The 21,092-nt window shown below is 44.7% G+C and overlaps 1 protein-coding gene across 5 annotated transcripts in view; it reads left to right on the top strand.

Annotated features, from left to right (window-relative positions):
• zc3h3 (zinc finger CCCH-type containing 3) overlaps positions 1-21,092 on the top strand; it is a 109,822-nt gene that overhangs the window by 51,085 nt on the left and 37,645 nt on the right. For all 5 annotated transcript variants that reach the window (XM_061778053.1, XM_061778052.1, XM_061778054.1 and 2 more), the window contains one exon: positions 15,149-15,299. In XM_061778053.1, coding sequence (XP_061634037.1) covers positions 15,149-15,299 — 151 coding nt within the window. The remainder of the gene's footprint in view (positions 1-15,148; positions 15,300-21,092) is intronic.

Raw genomic sequence — 21,092 nt, 5'->3', positions numbered from 1 at the left:
CACCTGCGCCCACAGCTGCAGATTTTTGTAACCGATTAGTGACTCGAACCGGCAGAGCAGGTCTTGGCCGATGAGCAGGGGGACGGTTTAAATTGGAGACACGTAGACCGGGTGGACTAATGTCATGGGGCCAATTGTCCAGTGGAGCATAGTTACGGTGTTTAGCTCGGTATTAGTCACGGAAAATGCATGGATAGTTAGTGCGCATCGTCGCAGTGGAAGGTCGCGGCAACTGCCTTGTAGCAATGTCAGAAGTTGATTGAACACAGCATGGGACATAACAGTGATGTCTGCTGCGGGGTCAATCAGAGCTTCTTGGACAAGTTCATGTTCCAGCATCATGGGTAAATAGAACTTACGGGAAGTACCTGTAGCGGTTAGTTCAACCAAAAGCTGTCGGAATGGCAGAACGTTATTTAGTAGAAAGATGTCACGCGAGTCAGGGGCCTCGCCTGGGTCTAGTCGGACGATTAGGACTGCACGAGAGGGGTTTAGGGATTGGTCGTCACCAAGTGGTCCGCTAAGGTTATGGCGAGGTGAGGTCGTCGAAGAGTCGGCCGGGGTCACGGAGGCACTTGGCAGGTCATTAGGGGAACAACGGAGGTTACCTGGTTGACCTATTGCCCTGTTTGACTCAGTCAGGCCTAGTCATAATGATGGGTCCCACTTTTTGTCTTTGGACAGGCTGCGGAGCACCTCCAGTAATTCTTCTGCCACGGCACTAAATTCCCTTTGGGAGCTGTTGGTTCGGGAACCCTTTTCCCGGTTGTCACTTGTCGTTTTAGGGTCTCGGTTGGACGAGTCAGATTGGGGCTGATCATTACGTGTACCCTGTTTCGACATGTAAGTGTGGCGCGAATTAGAGCTGTGGTCATTAAATGATTTTGATTTGTCGTTGAATTGCCGTTGTTGGTTACGAGGACCATTGTTGTACGCGGGCCGAGATTGGTTGTATGGGTTAAACGACTTCTTTTGATAGTCGGGTTTAACATTGCCAGAATGTTGTGTGTCAGTCACGCGTGTTGAATGTAGCGCCTTCTAATTCCAACTGTGGTGGTGCGTTTGTGAAGAAGACGCCTTGTCTTGTGCTTTAGAGGGAGGGTGTTTTTGTTTAGCAAAACCCTTGGCGGCCAGTTCACGCAGTTGGGCACTGGACAGTGTGCGCGGGCACGCTGCTACGCCCAGCTGGTGGCTGGTGTTAGGATGTAGGTTTTCGACAGTGTTTTACAATTTTTGTCGTCCTCCATATTCGGCTCATTTAAATTTCCAACGTACGCTTTACGCAACCGGCACTCATAAGTTTGGGGTGTCTCAAGTCTCCCCTGTTTGACTGTGACGGGTGCAGATAAGCTGGTTGCGGCCTCTGGGCCATCAAATTCTTGAGTCAATGCTTGGCAGAGGGCCAGGTAATCGGCCAGCACATGAGCCGGTTGTCGTTCAATTAAGCTGCTGACTTCTTGGCTTGATGTAACTTTGATAAGGTACAGTCTGTCATCCGTAGTAGCAGAAGGGAACCGTTTAAGGTGAAATTTGAGGTCTTTAAGGTGTGTCGTGTGACCCGTTTGGCTTAGGTTCAAACCTCGGAATGTTGCGCGCCACTTTGTCTAAGTCTCTTAGAGTCATACCCAGAGCAGCGATGGGTGGAGGGTTGAGTTGGGGCTGAGTCGAAAAGGTGAGCTGCAACTGGTGGGGCTGCCACCCGTGAGGAGGCCACACGGCGCCCCCTGAAGGTGTGTTCTGGCCCAAAGGTTGGAGATGTTTTGTAGGGCTCTGTGACACTTCTGGCGAGGGAGGGCCCCACACTGCCTGTAGCTGGGGCCGGAGCACTGGGATGATTCAGAGAGTCGGTGGACAGCTGTTGAGCTAATTGTAGCTCACGCCTGACATGGGTTAACTCATCCTCTTGGTCCCGGAGCTGTTGCTGGAGGCGGCACAGCTCCGTCTCCCTGATTACCATCTGTGTCCTGAGCCCGTACGACTGCTCCATCTCTTTGGAGCGTTCTGGTTTGAGTGTGTCGGTGCGTTCGGTGAGCCGCTGAATGTCACTGGAAGCTTGCCGCAGTAGAATAGTTGCTCGCTGATGTTGTGCACGTGTAACGGGATTCTCGGTATAGAACACATTCTCGTGACAAGTGACTTCCCAAACCTCCTATTTACACAGCGAAGCTCAGAATAAAATTTCCAAAGCCACAACGGGCATATATATAGCCTGGTTAGCAACTCCAGAGCATAGTGGGAAGACGAGGACCGTACGAAAGCTCAGGATTCGTGACCCGTTCGTGATCCTCCAAGACCTTTTCAACAGAACTTTACATTGGGAATCTCCCCACAGTTCAAAGCATGCAGCGCATAAAACGGATATCCAAATAACATTTGCAATGCAACAACACTAGTTTCACTAGGGCTAACCTTCGTTTCTCTCGTTAAGTGCTCGGACCTTGGTCGCTATGGTAACGGAATGTGCTCACACAGACAACAGCCACAATCTAGATAGCAGGGGACGTGTCTAAACATGACCCTGCCAAGATGGCGGCTGCCGTCTTGGTTTATTGCAAAATCTCGTGAGCTTTGTGTGTTTGGGTTAGGACAAACTTAGTAACTCCTCATGCGGGGCCACCACGCTGTAGCGGTTATGAATGAAATAAGAATTAGGCTTAATTTAGAAGGAAACGATGAGTTGGAAGCGGCGCCTGCATCACTTCCGGGTTATCGTAATTTTAAATTACAGTGTTATAAATCAAGATATTTGATATATATGAGGGGCACCACATAATATTTTTACAAGTTTAACTTGATGCGAAATGACGACAAACCTTTTTAATCAGTCTTTTATCGGAAGGTGGCTACATTTGAGAAACTTTGAGTTCTAGAGTTTCCAGACGTTTCGTTCTGAACCCAATCACACAAAACAATGATGCAAGTGGTGAATTTCATAGAAAATGTAATAATAAAAAGGTGTTTCTACAGAATAAAACGAAGAACAAACACAAAACAAACAAGGTACAGAAAAACATTGGCAAAGGAAGGGATTTGTGACGTGAGATGAGCAGAATGGGCATGTAGTGTGAATGCCTATAGCTGAGGACTCCTGTTCTCATTAATATAAACCCAAATATGCACTAATCTGTACTTTTAGTAGACCGCAATGTTGGACCTATGTGTCTGGACCACGTTTGAGGCTGGCGAGTCAGGCTCCCGAGTGTTCGGCCGGTCCGGTCCGCACCGGGAACAGGTAGATTCGATGGAAGGGAGGAAGGAAAAGCAGGAGGCCAAAGAGTTCACAGGCAGCACGTCTCTCAGTGTTCAGGGTCGCGGGGTGCTAGAGCCTATCCCAGTCGACTTCAGGCGAAAGGCGGACTACACCCTGAACTGGGCAGTTGTTACAATTTGTTAAAATATGTAAAAATGTTTGTGAATTCACTGTTGTCAAGATGCCCCAAAAAAAGGGGGGAATTATTTATTTTTCCAAAGTTAGCGCTAAATTTGAACACGTATAACTTTCTTTTTACTTACTTGCTCTTATTGTGAAATGCAGCCCTACTTTTATTTAGTAAATGATAGAACATTACGCAGTTGTGCTCATTTTTAATTACCAAGACAGCATTTGTAAGATGTCTACAATTCTTTATTATGCTATAATACCATTATATCAGTGCCATATTTATTAAAAAAAAAAAAAAAAAAAAAAAAACCTACAACAACAGTTCTATTGTTTAACGTGAACATTTTGGGAAAATATATTGTAGTAAAAAATTCACTATTGTGGCAGGCCTAAACACATACAATGTATTATATTGAGAGAGAGAGAGAGAGAGAGAGAAAGAGAGCATGCAAGAGCAATGGATAACACAAAACTATTGTGCAAACAGTATAAATATAAATCTGCAGTATAGCTGGACCGTAAAGCAAAAACCGTGATATAGCGGAGGATTACTGAATCTGTATAGGGACTCATTGTTACAGGGCTGGCACTCATTGTTTCCATGACATGTGCATTCCGGGACTCACATAGTCTCAAGTGTAAAATGATCCATGCTGTATACATGTAACGTATTATCACGAAGACAACGCACATTACAGTCATCACTGACAGACAAGGACCATGCATACAAAGGCTACCATATACCAGCACGCTTGTGATAGTCTGACATTTCACACTCAATCTGTGATGAGATACAAAATACACATTTTAAAGTCCCTAGAATGCAATGCTATTTGAGGTGCGCCATCAAACTTTGGTGACATATCTAGGTAGTCTGTTATAAAATTGTGTGTCAAACATACGTGGATCATGTTAGAGCTTTTCTGGTTTACAGCAAGTTATTAAATTGTGCCAACACCCTTGTTAAATCTTATGTTAGCATGGCATCACTGTCTTGTATATAAGTGCTCCAGAGCTGTGGGAGTCAGAAGATGAACCCCAGGGAACGGGAATCTGAGACGGCAGGAGGAACAGGCACAGTCAATAATATGTATTATCCATTAGGTCTACCCAGGGAATGAGCAGCCTGAGCCAGATGTAGCTCGGAATTTGCAGACAGGTATGGCAGGGACTGCTGGGGGGATTCTCAACATCATGGAGGATGGAATGGACTGCAGTGTAGCCTGTCAGTAATGCCTCATTCTCATAGAGAGTATATTAGTGTGGAAAGTCACTCTTACTCTTAGTCTAGTTCATGGTGCTTAGGTGATGTTCTCATCTTAATGCTCTGATTTGTAGTTCCACCAGATCCATGTATGTGACAGATCTTCATTTATGTAAAGCAGGATTTGAGATCAGTGATTTTTCACGATTTGAACTCATGGAGGACCATTTTACATGCCATAACATGGCCGATACATAACTGGAGAATTGACAGTTAAGCTTCTCGAATCTTGAATCATACAAATTTGTCTTTTCATAATTATCCGCCCACCTTTTCCAATATCATGCTTGTAAAAAACGTTATCAATTATATATTAAGTAATCAATTATAATGGTGCTGTCTCCTGGAAAAATGGTTCAATGTATTTTTCAATTTATCCATCCATCCATCCATCATTTTCTGAGCCGCTTCTCCTCACTAGGGTCGCGGGCGTGCTGGAGCCTATTTTTCATTTTTTATTTTTTTTTGTCACAAATTATTGCAGCAGTGTTGCATTCTTGGACTTTCCTGTCAGGTGCCTTGCTTAAGTCCACCTCAACATGGCTATGCACATGTAACGATCTAGTCTCCAAGCAATTGGATTAAGCTATTGTAGTCTCAAACATGGCTCCCCAAAATGTGCTGCCAATCTAAATATGCTTAGTTGTTGGCAGGGATTCATCAGTGTGGTGCGCTCTTTGATGCAGATAAAGCCACTGTTCTGTGTACATTAAATAAGATTGTTAGATTCACTGAACTTGAAAAAAGACAAAGACAAAAAACCATGAAGTAACAAAGGATATCATTTGACGATTGGCTGGCGACCAGATCAGAGATAGCTTGGATAGGCTCCAACACGTGAGGATAAGCGGTATGGAAAATGAATAAATATTCATTTGACCACAATTCAAAACCGCTCCCATTGTTTTAATAAATTGTCTGTGACAGATTAAGAATTACAGGACACTTTAGTCACCCGGTTTGTTGATTAGCGCATTTTAATGATCTGGTCCTGTATCAAAGAAGTGAGCGACTGTATAACCAGCCTCCTTATACTGCTGGGCCAAAGGCAAGTCCAGCTTTTGTTACCATGACAACTGGGGGCTTAGACCTGACAGCAGCTTCTTCTGCTGGCAAGTGCAGAGTCCAGAGTCTATAAAGACAATAAAAGTATTTACTCAAGGAGGCAGAATTTCATACACTCCACTCCAAAAATACTCAGTGCAGCTCTGGTTTCCTTGATGATACATGATAGCAGAGGAATGACACGCGTGGGTTGTGTGGGTGTTTCTGCATGATAGTACTACTGCATGATAGCTTAGCAATATCAATTTTCCGTCTTTTCCTCTCCACTTCTCAGCCTCCCGTAGTGATAATGTATATGTTATGTGTAAGAAGCATGGTAAGAAGTGTAGTTTATTCGCTGCCATGGAGGCGATGATTGGTGACTTACAATGTGTTGACACAAGACGAAACAAATAGATTTTCATTCATCTTAGGGGGTCACCATGTTTGGCAATATCGTCCTCTGCTATTGAGCGAAATTAACGTCACAACTGCTCTCGCGCTTGCGTTGTGAATGTCACATGACCAAACCCAGAAAATAGGAGGCGGACTCCCCGTGTATGCTGCGTTAACTAGCATACTGTGGGTTAATGACATAATGGTTTGACCACAAACTTGTGAAAAGCTTTGTGCTCAGGGCAAAGCAATACAAGTATTTGGTGCCATTTTGTTGTCGTTGTGTATTGTTGTTTGTTCTTTGTGTTTTTACATCTACATTTGAGAGATGCTGTTTTGTTGGCGGTCCTTGAACAAATTTCTTGTGGGGTGCAAACAAAAGTAAAAATGTATATTTATTTTTGTTTCTTTTCTGATGCTGCAACTAATACCCCATCTGGTTTACTTTGTCATTAAAATTTTCCTGTATTCCATAACATTTATTGTTGTGTGTGAATGCCAAAAGGTGTAGTTAATGACATCGAATGGGGCAAACAAGTATTTAGTCAGCCACCAAGTTCTCCTACTTAAAAAGATGAGCGAGGCCTGTAATTTTCATCATAGGTATACCTCACCTATGAAAGAGAAAATGAGAAAAAAAAAATCCAGAAAATAACATTGTCTGATTTTTAAATAATTTATTTGCAAATTATGGTGGAAAATAAGTATTTGGTCACCGACAAACAAGCAAGATTTCTGGCTCTCACAGACCTGTAACTTCCTCTTTAAGAGGCTCCTCTGTCCTCCACTCGTTACCTGTATTAATGCCACCTGTTTGAACTCGTTATCAGTATAAAAGACACCTGTCTACAACCTCAAACCGTCACACTCCAAACTCCACTACGGCCAAGACCAAAGAGCTGTCAAAGGACACCAGAAACAAAATTGTAGACCTGCACCAGGCTGGGAAGACTGAATCTGCAATAGGTAAGCAGCTTGGTGTGAAGAAATCAACTAACCCTAACCCTACTAGAAAATGGAAGACATACAAGGCCATTGATAATCTCCCTTGATCTGGGGCTCCACGGGAGCGCTCACCCCGTGGGGTCAAAATGATCACCAGAGCGGTGAGCAAAACTCCCAGAACCACACGGGGGGGCCTAGTGAATAACCTGCAGAGAACTGTGACCAAAGTAACAAAGGCATCAGTAACACACTACGCCGCCAGGGACTTAAATCTGGCAGTGCCAGACCTGTCCCCCTGCTTAAGCCAGTACATGTCCAGGCCTGTCTGAAGTTTGCTAGAGAGCATCCATCCATCCATCCAATTTCCGAGTCGCTTCTCCTCACTAAGGTCGCGGGCGTGCTGGAGCCTATCCCAGCTATCATCGGGCAGGAGGCGGGGTACACCCTGAACTGGTTGCCAGCCAATCGCAGGGCACATACAAAAAAACAACCATTCGCACTCACATCCACACCTACGGGCAATTTAGAGTCACCAATTCATGCATGTTTTTGGGATGTGGGAGGAAACCGGAGTGCCTGGAGAAAACCCACGCAGACACGGGGAGAACATGCAAACTCCACACAGGCGGGGCCAGGGATTGAACCCGGTCCTCAGAACTGTGAGGTTGACACTCTAACCTGTCATCACCGTGCCGCCTGCTAGAGAGCATTTGGCTCAAAATCTTTCTCGAGCATTTTAGACAAAAGTTAAAACATCAATGACCTCTCAGGGGCATTCAAGGATTGGCTACTGACATAAGTTTAGGTCAGATCAACATTACAACATGACAGAAATAATGGGTGCTAACTTACTGTAATTAAATTACTTAATAAATACTGTTAATGACATGCTTACTCTTAACTTTCTCACTGTCCCGGCTATATGGACGGGTGTTGTTCAGTTTGCGTCCGTTTGGCTTGTCCTTTTTTTTTGTTTGTTTGTTTTTATTCACGCTGCGTTGCTTGAACGTGGCATGCTCCTCCTTGTGTACATTCTTCAGGTGCCCGATCAAATTTGTGTTAAACCATTTAGATGACATTCCCCACAACGTACTTCAGTTGTGCACAGACTGCAAATAACGTGTTGTTTGTCTCAGACACCGCAAAATAGTCCCACACCGATGACATGTTTTTTCACCGACACGATTGAAAAAACTTTATTGCCCGTCAGATAGTTACAGTACTGCGCCACAAGACACTTGACAAGGCTAAAAATAAAGTAGCTTTTGGATTTATACGCAACGGCGACGCGGAGTTAAATGTCTTGTGCGTAGCCGATCGATGAAGTCATTGATCGGATCGGCGAATTATGACATGAAAGCCGATCAGCATAAAATGCTAATTATCGGCTGATACCGATCAGATCGGCGTAAAATCTAGTTATTAATGGGCCACATGTGAAAGTTGTTTGTTTGTGTTGAATAATATAACTACTGAATACAGCAGTTAAATTACCATGGGTTCATGATTATGTTCATGGTCGATACATTTTCTTTATGGTCCAATTTCAGGGCTACACATAAACTATGCTTCTCGCAAAGCAGATTACAGTATAACAAACAAAAACATCCTGACCTCTTCTAAATTCTCCTGGCAAGATGCATTGCGTAGCTGTAGTGGCCCATATAAGTGTCTAGATAAGTTTCTTTTTTCCAGATAAGTGTAAGCAAATCAAGATTTTCTTTTTCTAAATGTTCATCATTAAAGCTACTTTGTCACATGCACGATGTACAATAAAAATACTAAAACATTCTCCACAGTTAATCCTGAGGAGCGGCGGACAGCAACAGTGTCAGGCCTGGGGACTGAATCCAAATCTGTATCAATGAAGCAGTCTGGAAATGAATTTGTATTTTTAGCAGTGAGAGGAAACCAGAGTGGGCATGGGAACAACAGGCTCCACAAATTCAACTTTCTTGCTGTGAGGGAGCAATGTTTATCACTCATACCATACTATGTATGAAATCTACCATACTACCAATGCACAACAAAAGTGACAACAAATTTCACTATACATTTTGCATGTGACAAAGTACCTGATTATTAACTGTTAGTACAATGGATACCTTCAGTGTCTACAGCTGGAGCTTATTACACAAGTTTCTCTTACTTTAAACTTCAGCTGCTTTCACAGTATATAACAAAAATGACAATTTGTTAACTATCTAAATCCCATATGCCATGCATCCATTTTCTACCGCTTATCCGAGGTCGGGTCGCGGGGGACAGTAGCTTTAGCAGGGACGCCCAGACTTCCCTCTCCCCAGCCACTTCATCCAGCTCTTCCGGGGGGATCCCAAGGCGTTCCCAGGCCAGCCGAAGGACGTAGTCTCTCCAGCGTGTCCTGGGTCGTCCCCGGGGTCTCCTCCCGGTGGGACGTGCCCGGAACACCTCAACAGGGAGGCGTCCGGGAGGCATCCGAATCAGATGCCCCAGCAACCTTATCTGGCTCCTCTCAATGTGGAGGAGTAGCGACTCTACTCTGAGATCCTTCCGGATGACCGAGCTTCTCACCCTATCTCTAAGGGAGAGCCTGGACACTCTGCAGAGGAAACTCATTTCGGCCGCTTGTATCCGGAATCTTGTTCTTTCAGTCACGACCCACAGCTCGTGACCATAGGTGAGAGTAGGAACGTAGATCGACCGGTAAATTGAGAGCTTCGGCTTTCGACTTAGCTCCTTCTTTACCACAACGGACTGATTCAAAGTCCGCATCACTGCAGACACTGTACCGATCCGCCTGTCGATCTCCCTTTCCATTCTTCCCTCACTCGTGAACAAGACCCCAAGATACTTAAACTCCTCCACTTGGGGCAGGATCTCATCCCCGACCTGGAGAGGGCACGCCACTCTTTTCCGACTGAGGACCATGGTCTCAGATTTGGAGGTGCTGATTCTCATCCCAGCCACTTCACACTCGGCTGCGAACTGCTCCAATTAGAGTTGGAGGTCACGGCTTGATGAAGCCAACAGAACCACATCATCTGCAAAAAACAGAGATGCAATACTGAGGCCACCACCCCCTCTACGCCTCGGCTGCACCTTGAAATTCTGTCCATAAAAGTTATTAACAGAATCAGTGACAAAGGGCAGCCTTGGCGGAGTCCAAACCTCACCGGGAACGAGTCCGACTTACTGCCGGATATGCGGACCAAACTCTGACTCCGGTCGTACAGGGACCGAACAGCCCGTATCAAGGGGTTCAGTACCCCATACTCCCGAAGCACCCCCCACAGGACTGGTTGGGCAAACTCCCATGCACCCTCAAGGACCCTGGTAAGGGTGTAGAGCTGGTCCACTGTTCCACGGCCAGGACGAAAACCACATTTCCCGACGGACCCTCCTCTCCAGCACCCCTGAATAGACCTTACCAGGGAGGCTGAGGAGTGTGATCCCCCTGTAGTTGGAACACACCCTCCAGAGGCACTGTCCCCGATGTCCGCGCAATGTCGCAGAGGCGTGTCAACCAGGACAGCCCCACAACATCCAGAGCCTTTAGGAACTCCGGGCGAATCTCATCCACCCCCGGGGCCTTGCCACCGAGAAGCTTTTTTAACCACCTTGGTGCCCGCCTCAGAGAACCCACACTCTGTTTCCTCATGGGAAGGCGTGTTGGTGGACTTGAGGAGGTCTTCGAAGTATTCTCCCCACCGACTCACAACGTCCCGAGTCGAGGTCAGCAGAGCCCCATCTCCACTATACACAGTGTTGGTGGTGCACTGCTTTCCTCTCCTGAGACGCCGGATGGTGGACCAGAATTTCCTCGAAGCCGTCCGGAAGCCTTTCTCCATGGCCTCACCGAACCCCTCCCATACCTGAGTTTTTGCTTCAGTGACCACCAGAGCTGCATTCCGCTTGGCCAGCCGGTACCCATCAGCTGGCTCAGGAGTCCCATCGGCCAAAAAAGCCCGATAGGACTCCTTCTTCAGCTTGACGGGTTCGGGGATTGCCGCCACGACAGGCACCGACCACCTTACGGCCACAGCTCCGGTCGGCTGCCTCAGCAATGGAGGCGCGGAACATGGTCCACTCGGACTCGATGTCCCCCGCCTCCCCCGGAACATGAGCAAAGTTCTGTTGGAGGTGGGAGTTGAAACTCCTTCTGACAGGGGATTCTGCCAAACGTTCCCAGCAGACTCTCACAATACGATTGGGCCTGCCACGTCAGACCGGCATCTTCCCCCACCATTGGAGCCAACTCACCACCAGGTGGTTATCAGTTGACAGCTCCGCCCCTCTCTTCACCCGAGTGTCCAAGACATGCGGCCGCAAGTCCGATGACACGACCACAAAGTCGATCATCGCACTGCGACCTAGGGTGTCCTGGTGCCAAGTGCACGTGTGGACACCCTTATGCTTTAACATGGTCTTCGTTATGGACAATCCGTGATAAGCACAGAAGTCCAATAACAGAACACCGCTCGGGTTCTGATCCATCCATCCATTTTCTGAGCCGCTTCTCCTCACTATGGTCGCAGGCATGCTGGAGCCTATCCCAGCTATAATCGGGCCGCAAGTCCGATGACACGACCACAAAGTCGATCATCGCACTGCGACCTAGGGTGTCCTGGTGCCAAGTGCACGTGTGGACACCCTTATGCTTTAACATGGTCTTCGTTATGGACAATCCGTGATAAGCACAGAAGTCCAATAACAGAACACCGCTCGGGTTCTGATCCATCCATCCATTTTCTGAGCCGCTTCTCCTCACTATGGTCGCAGGCATGCTGGAGCCTATCCCAGCTATAATCGGGCAGGAGGCGGGGTACACCCTGAACTGGTTGCCAGCCAATCGAAGGGCACATACAAACAAACAACCATTCGCACTCACATTCACACCTACGGGCAATTTTCGAGTCTCCAATTCATGCATGTTTTTGGGATGTGGGAGGAAACCGGAGTGCCCGCAGAAAATGAACGCAGGCACGGGGAGAACATGCAAACTCCACACAGGCGGGGCCGGGGATTGAACCCCGGTCCTCAGAACTGTGAGGCTGACGCTCTAATCAGTCGGCCACCGTGCCACCCGGGTTCTGATCGTTCCTCCCAATCACGCCCTTCCAGGTCTCACTATCATTGCCCACGTGAGCATTGAAGTCCCCCAGCAGAACGATGGAGTCCCCAGCGGGAGCGCTCTCCAGCATCCCCTTCAAGGACTCCAAAAAGGGTGGGTACTCTGAACTGCTGTTTGGTGCATAGGCACAAACAACAGTCAGGACCCGTCCCCCCCACCCGAAGGCGGAGGGAGGCTACCCTCTCGTCCACCGGGGTGAACCCCAACGTACAGGCGCTGAGCCGGGGGGGCAATAAGTATACCCACACCTGCTCGGCGCCTCTCACCGTGGGAAACTCCAGAGTGGAAGAGAGTCCAACCCCTCTCGAGAGGACTGGTACCAGAGTCCAAGCTGTGTGTGGAGGCGAGTCCGACTATCTAATCGGAATTTCTCGACCTCACACACCAGGTCAGGCTCCTTCCCTGCGAGAGAGGTGACATTCCACGTCCCCAGAGCCAGCTTCTGTAGCCGGGGATAGGATCGCCAAGGTCCCTGTCACCGCCCAGCTCACACTGCACCCGACCCCAATGGCCCCTCCCACAGATGGTGAGCCCATGGGAAGGGGGACCCACGTTAACCTTTGGGGCTGTGCCCATGGGTGTAGGCCTGGTCACCAGGCGCTCGCCTTCGAGCCCCACCAACAGACCTGGCTCCAGAGTGGGGCCCGGTGACCCGCGTCCGGGCAAGGGAAAACCAAGTTCATCGTTTGTCGTCATCATAAGGGGTAATATGCAATGCACAGTTTTTATTCTGTTCTGGTTGTTTGTCCCAAACATCAGTTGCTGTCTTAGCAAGCACCCAGTTGATTTGTTCGCCAGTAAATGTTGTTTCAAGACATGTTATCCTTTCAATCCAGGTAAATGAAACATGCCTGGAGAAAGGCAGTGGAAATAAATGCTGGATTGTGTCGAAGTGAAAATATTATCATTTTATTCTTTGCAGCTCTGTTCCTGATGAACATGGTTTGATACAAGAGGTTAATTACAATTGCAACCACCCTTACAAATGGCAATTGAGACTTGGCAGAAAGGAGCCGTAGGAAATTAGCTTTTCACAGGATGCATAAACCTCTTTGTTATCCCCCTCGTCTTTACACTCAATTGACTACCACGCGAAAGATGGTAGATGGAAGTGATTGTAATGAGAATTTTCTAACCATGTCATGAATTGTTTTTTTTTAGTAGTATATGTTATTTAATTGATTGTTGCTACATTGAATAATCCACTCCTAAAGTACATTGAACTTTGTCCCTCAAACAAGAAAAATAATCAAATTATTACTCTGCTAACTGCGAGATGTAGAAGATGTCTTGTTTGGAACAGGTTGCATACACAAAAAAATGAGTCCTCAAAAGTGAGGTATATAACTAAACAAACTTAATGAGTAGGACAATGTGCGCTCTCACCTTTAAGTAAACAATCATGTAGAAATGTTACATTCTTTTGAGTTGGGTTTCTGGGCTGACTCGTCCCCCGTAAATTTCAGTACACTGTTGCATTTCGAGTTTAATTCATTCTATGACCATGCTCTTATCTCAAAACACTCTAATCTGAAAACATATTACCCAATTAAAATGAATAGAAACACAATTAATTTGTTCCATTCCCCCCAAAAAAATGTATTTAAAAAAAATCTCTCTCTCTCTCACACACACCCACACACTCGCTTGACCTCCGTCCCCCGCCCTCTCTGCTCCTGTGAGGAGGAAGTGTCTGACTCTTGTCAGCGGTTACTTGCCAAAAACGTTTTGTTTTACATCTTTTAATAAAAGAAAACCTGCACTCAACAGTGCACAATAACATTTGCACCCCACAAGACAATGTTATGCGTGCTTATCTGCGGATCTGCTTTTGAGTGAATCCTCCACATCATTGTCTCATGTCTTCTGCAGACGCATCTCCGTAAGTGCTCTGGCGTAAAATAAATCTCTTGTCCATAGCTTTAAATGGTTTCAAACACCTGGCTGGTGTTATTTTATCTATCTCGTATCTTGAGGCACCACTGTACAGGTAACTTTGGTCTTACTCAACTGGCCACTGTCAGCAATAGTTTTCCGTATTTGATGGGAGGTGCACCTCTAATGCACCATATTTAGACCACTAGTTTGGGTGGGTGTTTTTTGTGCTACATTATTTATGTTTTTTGTGCTAGACATATTTCAATGACAGGTTCTCAACGGCAGGATAGAGCCCCTGCCGTGCATTTGGAGGTCTTAGTCTAATCAGAGGATATCTGATTTCATGCGAGTTTTAAATGTGTGACGCATATCTGAATTTTGACTCTTCTCAACAAAACAAATGGAAATGTCAATAGGCAACAAGCCGATGCTTGTTCATTTCAAATAGCACTTTCCATGTTGGTTGTCTGGTAACTTTTGGCAATACATTGGACCCCTGTGAATATGGGGAAGATGAGGGGGTCTACTGTAATTTGATAAAGTATCATAAGGTCTTGCTTATTGTGTCTGACAAGTTTCTCCCAGCCACCCAGCACAAAAATACTAATTATGATGAAAAGTATTCAATGAAAAAATGTAAACATGAATGATGAATAATGAAAAGTAAAATACTGTGTAATCGTGTAATTGAAAAGTCACAAACGTACCTAAGAGATGTACTAATTGAAAAGTCAAACGTACCAAAGGGATGTACATCAATATTTGTCAGGCGGTTGAAATGAAATCCTTTGTCTTGTCTCCATTCTGCTCATTCTACTCGATTTTGTCGCCTGTTTCTTAACACCAATAAATCTGTAAAATATTATAATGAATGAAGCTTTAAGGCAGCAAAAAAGGCAAGGCAGATGAAGTTTGCAAGGATAAAGATCATGATTTATTCGGCTCATAAAAAAATCATTCTTTGTTATTCCCTTCATTTTATGTTGGCTTTTTGAAAAGTATACCTGACAAAATCCTCAGTCAAAACGTGTGCCTGCCTCTTTGAGAATTTAGTTAATTTGCCTAAATGATAGTATCTCAGTTACAGTATCTGAATATCGTTAGCATGTAACTTTGCTGTCCACAGGTCCAGCCTTTTCCTTTCACTGTACTCCTGCCTCGCAGAGGATTTTTAGACCACAGTACAAGATGGTTAACCACCCAGGCTCCAGTGCTGCATACACTCTTCCCTACCATCCAACCCTCTCCTGGAGAGCCAAGAAAATCCAGTCAGCTAGGTAATCCATTGAAACACACGCACACACACACATGCGCACACACATGCGCGCACACACGCACAGACACACACAGAGACCACCTGCCGGTCTTGACATAATGTGTCACCTCCCATACCTTTCAGCTCAGCTTTGAGCCCCTCTTTTACATTACAGTCAAATGTAGCATGTGCAGAGGTGGTTGAAAATTTATAGTGCTCATTTTTACGCAGTAGATAACCCAGAGAATAAACAATTTGCACCACTCCTCACATAAAAATACTTCAGAGGACTGCCTTCTCACAGGGAAAAATGACATGGAGCGAGCAACTTTTGTTGTTTTAATGATTTTATTTTGCCAGGTAGTTTTAGTTTTAATTTCCCTCTCAGGTTGTGTGTTGAGGGGTTCATTTGTATAATACAGATTTGAAGAAGTGTGATAGTGAAGGAGACGACAGGTCAGGTCCTTGGGAGCTAATATCTTTCCCCTAACGAACTCATTTACAGTGCATCCGGAAAGTATTCGCAGCATTTCACTTTTTCCACATTTTATGTTACAGCCTCATCCCAAAATGGAATAAAATATTTTTTTTCCCTTCAAAAGTCTACACACAACACCCCATAATGACATTAAAAAGGTTTTGGGGAATTTTTTTGCAAATTTATTAAAAATAGGTTGGCCCATTCTTCCGCTCAAGCTCCATCAGGTTGGATGGGGAGTGTTGGTGCACAGCAATTTTCAGATCTCTCCACAGATGTTATTGTATTGACTATGCCCAATGTTTGTGCAATAGCTCTGATCGATTTTCCCTCTTCTCTCAGCTTCAAAAGGGTTTGCTTTTCTCCCATAGACACCTCTATGGTCTTCATGTTTGCTGAAGAGCAAATGCAGTTTTCAAAGGTGAAACCCAAAGCCAAAAACAAGTAGTATCTCATGTTTAAGCAATCAATCTAAAAGGCAACACCTGAGCAACTACAAAGACCCATCAGTCACGTTCCAATAATTTTGCTAATTTTAAAAGTGGGTGGGTTCAAACAAGAGGTGCTCTTTCCTGAGTTGTTTAACACATCTAGATGTAAATACCATGAAATAAAAGCTGGAATTCTGAACTTTTGTCTCATATTCATCTTTTGATCTGAAACCCAAATGTCTTAAGTATACAAGAAAAACAAAGGAATTGACCGTGCTGTTCCAATACTTTTGGAGGGCACTGCACATAAATGTTTGAGCGTCATCGCGATGTACAAGTACGTGTGCGCAGTAGTCCCATCGCAGGGTCTGCTGCGATGTTGGTTTACTGTATTATGCAGTGAATCCACTGAAATATGAAAAGTGACCAGCGGAGGGACCTATTTGGACAAAAGATTAAAAGATTGTACCGTACACCTGCTGCATTTCCTATTTCACTCTTTAGAATGAGGCATGCGGTAGCTGCGTGAGTGCGCGAGGTGCGTTCAGGGACACTGTGTAAATACGAGTGAATCTATTCTTTTGTAATACAATACAGAATTGTAAAAATGGATCCATCCATCCATCCATCCATTTTCTGTACCTCTTTATCCTCACAAGGGTCGCGGGCGTGCTGGAGCCTATCCCAGCTATCATCTGGCAAGAGGCGTGGTACACCCTGAACTGGTCGCCAGCCAATTGCAGGGCACATATAAACATGCACACATTCATACCTATGAGCAATTCAGAGTCTCCAATCAACTTACCATTCATGTTTTGGGGATTTGGGAGGAAACCAGAGTGCCCGGAGAAAACCCACGCAGACACGGGGAGAACATACAAACTCCACACAGGTGGGGCCGGGATATATATATACATACATATATATATATATATATATATATATATATATATATATATACATACATAGATACATACATACACACACATATACATACATACAAACTCCACACAGGTGGGGCCGGGATATATATATACATACATATATACACACAGTGGGTAGGGAAAGTATTCAGACCCCCTTAAGTTTTTCACTTTCTTATATTGCAGCCATTTGCTAAAATCATTTAAGTTAATTTTTTATCCTCATAAATGTACACACAGCACCCTATATTGACAGAAAAAAATTAATTGTTGAAATTTTTTCAAATATACTAATAAAGAAAGTATTCAGACCCTTTGCTCAGTATTTACAACCCCAATTCCAATGAAGTTGGGACATTGTGTTAAACATAAATAAAAAGAGAATACAATGATTTGCAAATAATGTTTAAATATTATATATTATATATTTATATATTTAATTTAATACACTACCAAAAAAAGATATTTAATGTTCAAACTGATAAACCTTATTTTTTTTTAGCAAATAATCATTAACTTAGAATGTTATGGCTGCAACACGTTCCACAAAAACTGGGACAGGTGGCAAACAAGACTGAGAAAGTTGAGGAATGCTCATCAAGCACCTGTTTGGTACATCCCACAGGTGAACAGGCTAATTGGGAACAGGTGGGTGCCATGATTGGGTATAAAATGAGCTTCCCTGAATTGTTCAGTCATTCACAATCAAAGATGGGGCGAGAAGTGCGTGAGAAAATAGTCGAACAGTTTAATGACAATGTGCTTAGACTTTTTTTATATATTTTTTTAATTTTATTTTAAAGGAAACTATACTCAAATGACTTTAAAATAACCCCCCCCCCCCGATCAGAACCCGAGCGGTGTTCTGTTATTGGACTTCTGTTCTCATCAAGGATTGTCCATAACGAACAGCATGTTCAAGCATAAGGGTGTCCACACGTGCACTTGGCACCAGGACACCCTAGATCTCAGTTCGATGATCGACTTTATGGTCGTGTCATCGGACTTGCGGCCGCATGTCTTGGACACTCGAGTGTAGAGAGGGGCGGAGCTGTCAACTGATCACCACCTGGTGGTGAGTTTGCTCCGATGGTGGGGGAAAATGTCGGTCTCCAAACCCGTACACCAACGGTGAGGGATGCCGTCAAGCTGAAGGAGTCCTTTCGGGCTCGTGGGACTCCTGAGGCAGCTGATTTGTACCGGCTGGCCAAGCGGGTGGATGAGATTCGCCCGGTGGATGAGATTCGCCCGGTGTTCCTAAAGGCTCTGGATGTTGTGGGGCTGTCCTGGTTGACGCGCCTCTGCAACATCGCTTGGACATCGGGGACAGTGCCTCTAGATTGGCACACTGGGGTGGTGGTCCCCCTTTTTAAGAAGGGGGACCGGAGGGTGTGTTCCAATTACTGGGGGATCACACTCAAGTCAAATCTCAAATCCAGGAGGAGCAGTGTGGTTTTCGTCCTGGCCGTGGAACAGTGGACCAGCTCTACACCCTCGGCAGGGTCCTCGAGGGTGCATGGGAGTTTGCCCAACCAGTCTACATGTGTTTTGTGGACTTGGAGAAGGCGTTGTGGGGGGTGCTTCGGGAGTATGGGGTACCGAACCCACTGATATGGGCTGGGACTATATTGGACAGGCGATGAGCAGTGCCTGGTTTTCTCCACACATACCGCTTAGAATTAAGGCCAAAAAGTTCTATCTTGGTCTCATCAGACCAGAGAATCTTATTTCTCATCACCTTGGAGTCCTTCAGGTGTTTTTTAGCAAACTCCATGCAGGCTTTCATGTTTCTTGCACTGAGGAGAGGCTTCCGTCGGGCCACTCTGCCATAAAGCCCCGACTGGTGGAGGGCTGCACTGATCGTTGACTTTCTAGAACTTTCTCCCATCTCCCGACTGCATCTCTGGAGCTCAGCCACAGTGATCTTTGGGTCCTTTACCTCTCTCACCAAGACTCTTCTCCCCCGATTGCTCAGTTTGGCCGAATGGCCAGCTCTCGGAAGGGTTCTGGTCGTCCCAAACATCTTCCATTTAAGGATTATGGAGTCCACTGTGCTCTTAGCAACCTTAAGTGCAGAATAATTTTTTTTGTAACCTTGGCCAGATCTGTGCCTTGCCACAATTCTGTCACAGAGCTCTTCAGGCAGTTCCTTTGACCTCATGATTCTCATTTTCTCTGACTTGCACTGTGAGCTGTAAGGTCTAATATAGACGGGTGTGTGGCTTCCTTAATCAAGTCCAATCAGTATAATTAAACAAAGCTGGACTCCAATTAAGGTGTAGAACCATCTTAAGGATGATCAGAAGAAATGGACAGCACCCGAGTTAAATATGAGTGTCACAGTGAATGGTCTGAATACTTATGGCTTTGTGATATTTCAGTTTTTCTTTTTTAATCTGCAAATATTTTGACAATTGCGTTGGTTTCTGTCAATATGGGGTGGTTTGTGTACATTAGTGAGGACAAAAATGAATTTTAATGATTTTATCAAATGGCTGCAATATAACAGAGTGAACATTTTAAGAGGGTCTGAATACTTTCCGTACCCCTTGTATTTTGAGGGTGCGGGTGTCGAACCAGGCTTCAGTACGTCAGTGCTGTTTCCCTGTTCAGGCGCCCTGCCATCTTAACCTGTCCATTTACTATGGGACAGGGTGAGCCTTGACTCATCAGACCTTGACCGTTTTCATTGCCCCCTAGCTGAAGATTACACAGCTGTTTACCTACTCTCTTGACTACATAGCCGGTTAAGTATCAAATAGAGATGTTTTGTTGTTGCTGAGTTTCCTTTCAGAATTCATATTTTCTCTTGCATACTATGCTACAAATGGCTTATTTTCAAAGGGGGTGCACACATTTATTTTGAGCACTCTTATGTTACTTGTAAACAATGTCACTTCAAGTATGTTTGTAGGTTTTGTTGACAATTTATTCTTCTGACCTAAGAAAAGGGTAATAGTTCTATAGATCCACATTTTGAACTGGAAGATCTTCCCCCTAAAACAACTGAGCTGTCCAGCTGAAGAGGATTTGCACACTATACCAGCCTGAACGGTCTCTGATAACAGATGTCCCGTTTAAAGGTCAAGGACATGGCAAGAGACAGCCTAAGGATATACAGGAAAAATTTCCTCTGGGATTTTGCTATTTGATGATCTGCACCTTTAGTCCAATGAATAAACTTAATTTGTATAGAGCCAATAGTGATGAACTGGATTGAAAATTGTACATCACGATTATGATAACTACAATTATCAAGTACTATCACGTTGTTACTAAAAAATGGCAACAAAATCACAGGTACACTAAGCGGAATCATTGGAACCTGTTTTAACAACAAACCAACAACAATCAACCCCACTTAGTAAAATTAAAATAATGTAGTTAATAAGGTTGAGATGCTATTAAAACAATCTAATTAATTAGAGATTTTGTAATACATTAAGCTAATTTCAATACAATACTATTTTACACAATAATGAGCATTTTTAATTTCAAATAGTTTTTGGCAGAGGTGTGGACTCAAGTCAAATGACCTGGACTCAAAGATTCATGACTCGACTCAGACTCGAGTCATAAATTTGATGACTTTAGACTCGACAATATCAAAAAACTTGCAACTCGACTTGGACTTGAACAGCAATGGGCCACAACTTCACTTGGACTTGAACCCATTGGCTTAAAAAAGACTGAGACAAGTGCTGCAACACTTTGCAGCTTTCTCTTGCTCTAGCCGTGTGTGCAACTTACTATTTTACTACAGGCAAATATGACAAGTGACGATATAATGCTGAAGGTCTTTAGGATTGTTAATTAGGTTAAAATTTCCCACACCATGATTGCTAATGTGCAGTTACAATATCTCTAATTATCTTTGAACAGTTAACGCCCTGTTGGGCACGCTCTGGTAGAAGAATTGACCAAGAGGTCAGTCTTTCACACCTTACCTAAAGTAGTGGTTTCATTAAAAAAAACAGTACAAC

The sequence above is a fragment of the Phyllopteryx taeniolatus genome, chromosome 7 (genome assembly GCF_024500385.1).
Source record: "Phyllopteryx taeniolatus isolate TA_2022b chromosome 7, UOR_Ptae_1.2, whole genome shotgun sequence".
Lineage (NCBI taxonomy): Eukaryota > Metazoa > Chordata > Actinopteri > Syngnathiformes > Syngnathidae > Phyllopteryx > Phyllopteryx taeniolatus.
Note: the sequence above shows the minus strand (reverse complement) of the source record. Positions and strands in the feature narration are given on the sequence as shown.